Genomic DNA, 2,418 nt, shown 5'->3' with positions numbered 1-2,418 from the left:
TGCTGGGATTACAGGCGTGAGCCACCGCACCTGGCCAATTTTTTTGTATTTTTCCGTAGAGACGGGGTTTCACCATATTAGCCAGACTGGTCTCGAACTCCTGACCTTGTGATCCACTTGCCTCGGCCTCCCAAAGTGCTGGGATTACAGGCGTGAGCCACCGCGCCTGGCCAGTTTTTGTTTTTTTTAGTAGAGATGGGGATTTCACCATGTTGGCCAGGCCTGTTTCGAAGTCCTGACCACAGGTGACACACCAGCCTCCTCATTCCAGTGTGCTAGGATTACAGGCGTGAACCACTGCGCCCGGTCCATTTTCTTAATCTTACTCCAAAAAGGGTTCAGCTTCCCTTTCTATGTCCTCTCTTCTCACCCTCCAGCCTGTAGCTAACTGGCTGGTTCCTGAGCTCCATCTGTGCCTTCCATGTGATTCTTTTGCGGCAGCGGTCACACTGAGGTTTCTTGCCTGCCTTCTCCAGCCTTGGTGTTAGGCTTCTCCAATTCCTTGAGCTCGGAGCTAGGCACGGGGAAGTCGGTCCTTAACAGTCTAAGGGCAGCGGTCATTCTTGTATGCTTCACGGCCTCATCTTGCGACTCAATTGTTTTCTCGTCTCGTCTCTTTATCTGTCCACTGAGCCCGATGCCCCGGAAAACAAAATCTTCAACTCTGAAAGGGCGGGAGGGGTGCAGCAGGCGACAAAGCAAGTGGAGGGTGAGCGAGGAAGCGGAATCCGGCGGCCTCCGGGAGCGGCCGGCAGAGGGCGCGCCGGGACCGGGAGAGGAGACTGTGGCCGCTGCGGGCCGCTGGCCGCGAAGGGGACGCGGAGGACGCCAGCCCTTGGGAAGCGCACTTGGGGCCGGCCCAGCAGCGCCTGGGGGCACGTGTGCTGCCCCGGGGCGCGCTGCCCTGGCTAAAAATACAATGCGCACCCGCGTCCTCCCTGCTGGGGGAGGCGGCCCTAGGGAGGAGATACTGCTGGAGCCTCGTTTTCCTGGGATTTCAGGCGTGAGCCACCGCGCCCGGCCCATTTTCTTAATCTTCCCAGGCTCCCGAGAAACCTGGTACAAGTGTCGCACTGCCCCTCAGTCCTCTCATCTGTGGAATGGGGGCCGTTCATGTATTCGATAAATATTGAACGTGTACGTTGTACCAGGCACTGCTGCAGGCGTCCGGCTTAACTACAAGGCTCTTAACTGCTGTGGAGTTTACAGCCCACTGTGTGCAGGGAAATAAAATAAGCAAATGGTCAGGATCGTGTCATATTTTCAAAAATGCCATCAGAAAAAGAAGGAATGGTGCGATCGCGAAGAGTCGTATGTAAGCTGCTACTTGAAGAGAGCCACCCTGGGACACGAAGGCGCGTTCTCGGCAGAGGAAACTGCATGTGCAAAAGGCCTCGAGTCCGCTGGAGCTTGACGTCTGACCGGAGACCACAGCCCCCGGCAGGCAGATGTGAGAGACCCCAAAGCCAGTCTAGGGCGGTAGACATCAGAGCTGCAGCAGTCGGCGTGGGCCACATAGGTGGACACATTGATCAAAACTCAGGAAGGCTGGGCGCAGTGACTCACGCCTGTCATCCCAACACTTTGGGAGGCTGAGGCGGGTGGGTCACCGGTCAGGAGTTCGAGACCAGCTTGACCAATATGGTGAAACCCCATCTCTACTAAAAATACAAAAATTAGCCGGGCTGTGGTGGCGCACGCCTGTCATTCCAGGTACTCAGGAGGCTGAGGAGGGAGAATCGCTTGAATCCGGGAGGCGGAGGCTGCAGTGAGCCCAGATCACACACTGAGCTTCAGAGGGAGACCTTGTGTCAAAACAAACAAATAAACAAACACACCCAACTCAGCGAAGAGTTGCACATTGCACTACTTCTAAACTTTGTTTCCAATACAAACATAGGTAGAGGCAGGCCAGGAGCCACCTTGAGGTGGCTCAAGGCAGGGAATCGCTTGAATCCGGGAGGCGGAGGTTGTAGAGAGCCGAGATCGCGCCACTGCACTCTAGTCTGGGCGACAGAGTGAGACCCTGTCTCAAAAGAAAAGAAAAAAGAAAAGAGTGGGGGGGCTCCTGGCTTATGGGAGCAAGTGTGAGCCGGGAAATCCATTCTGCTGCGCTTTCTAGCCTATCCCGTGGCGGACCCCGCAGCCCCAGGGTGTGCAGGGCCGTCCTGTGAGGAGAGGGTGCCAAGGGCAGTGGTGGCCGGAAGGCATGTGCAACTGGCAGCATACGGGCAAGGTCGGTCTCGAGGGTGGAGGCGAGCAGTGCTACTCACTGCCAGAACCGAGGATGCAGACTCCCGCCCCTCGCTCAGGTCGTCACGGGCAACCTTGGCGCCGCGGCCACGGCCCCGCCCTTCGCGCAGAGGCCAGGTGGCAGTTGGGGCGCGACCGGCCCGTTTGATTTCCCGCGGCCGGTGG

General features: G+C 57.5%; 1 protein-coding gene across 1 annotated transcript in view; it reads left to right on the top strand.

The window, feature by feature from the left end:
- Positions 1–2,209: 2,209 nt before the first annotated feature.
- The window catches only part of YBX2 (Y box binding protein 2), a 6,876-nt gene continuing 6,667 nt past the window's right edge, over positions 2,210–2,418 (top strand). Inside the window, exons 1-2 of the mRNA XM_011958631.1 lie at positions 2,210–2,236; positions 2,313–2,414. Of these exons, the coding sequence (XP_011814021.1) occupies positions 2,210–2,236; positions 2,313–2,414 (129 nt within the window). The remainder of the gene's footprint in view (positions 2,237–2,312; positions 2,415–2,418) is intronic.

This window comes from Colobus angolensis, unplaced genomic scaffold (genome assembly GCF_000951035.1).
Source record: "Colobus angolensis palliatus isolate OR3802 unplaced genomic scaffold, Cang.pa_1.0 Scaffold47, whole genome shotgun sequence".
Lineage (NCBI taxonomy): Eukaryota > Metazoa > Chordata > Mammalia > Primates > Cercopithecidae > Colobus > Colobus angolensis.
The sequence above is the reverse complement of the archived record's forward strand: the minus strand, read 5'-3'. Positions and strand labels throughout refer to the sequence as shown.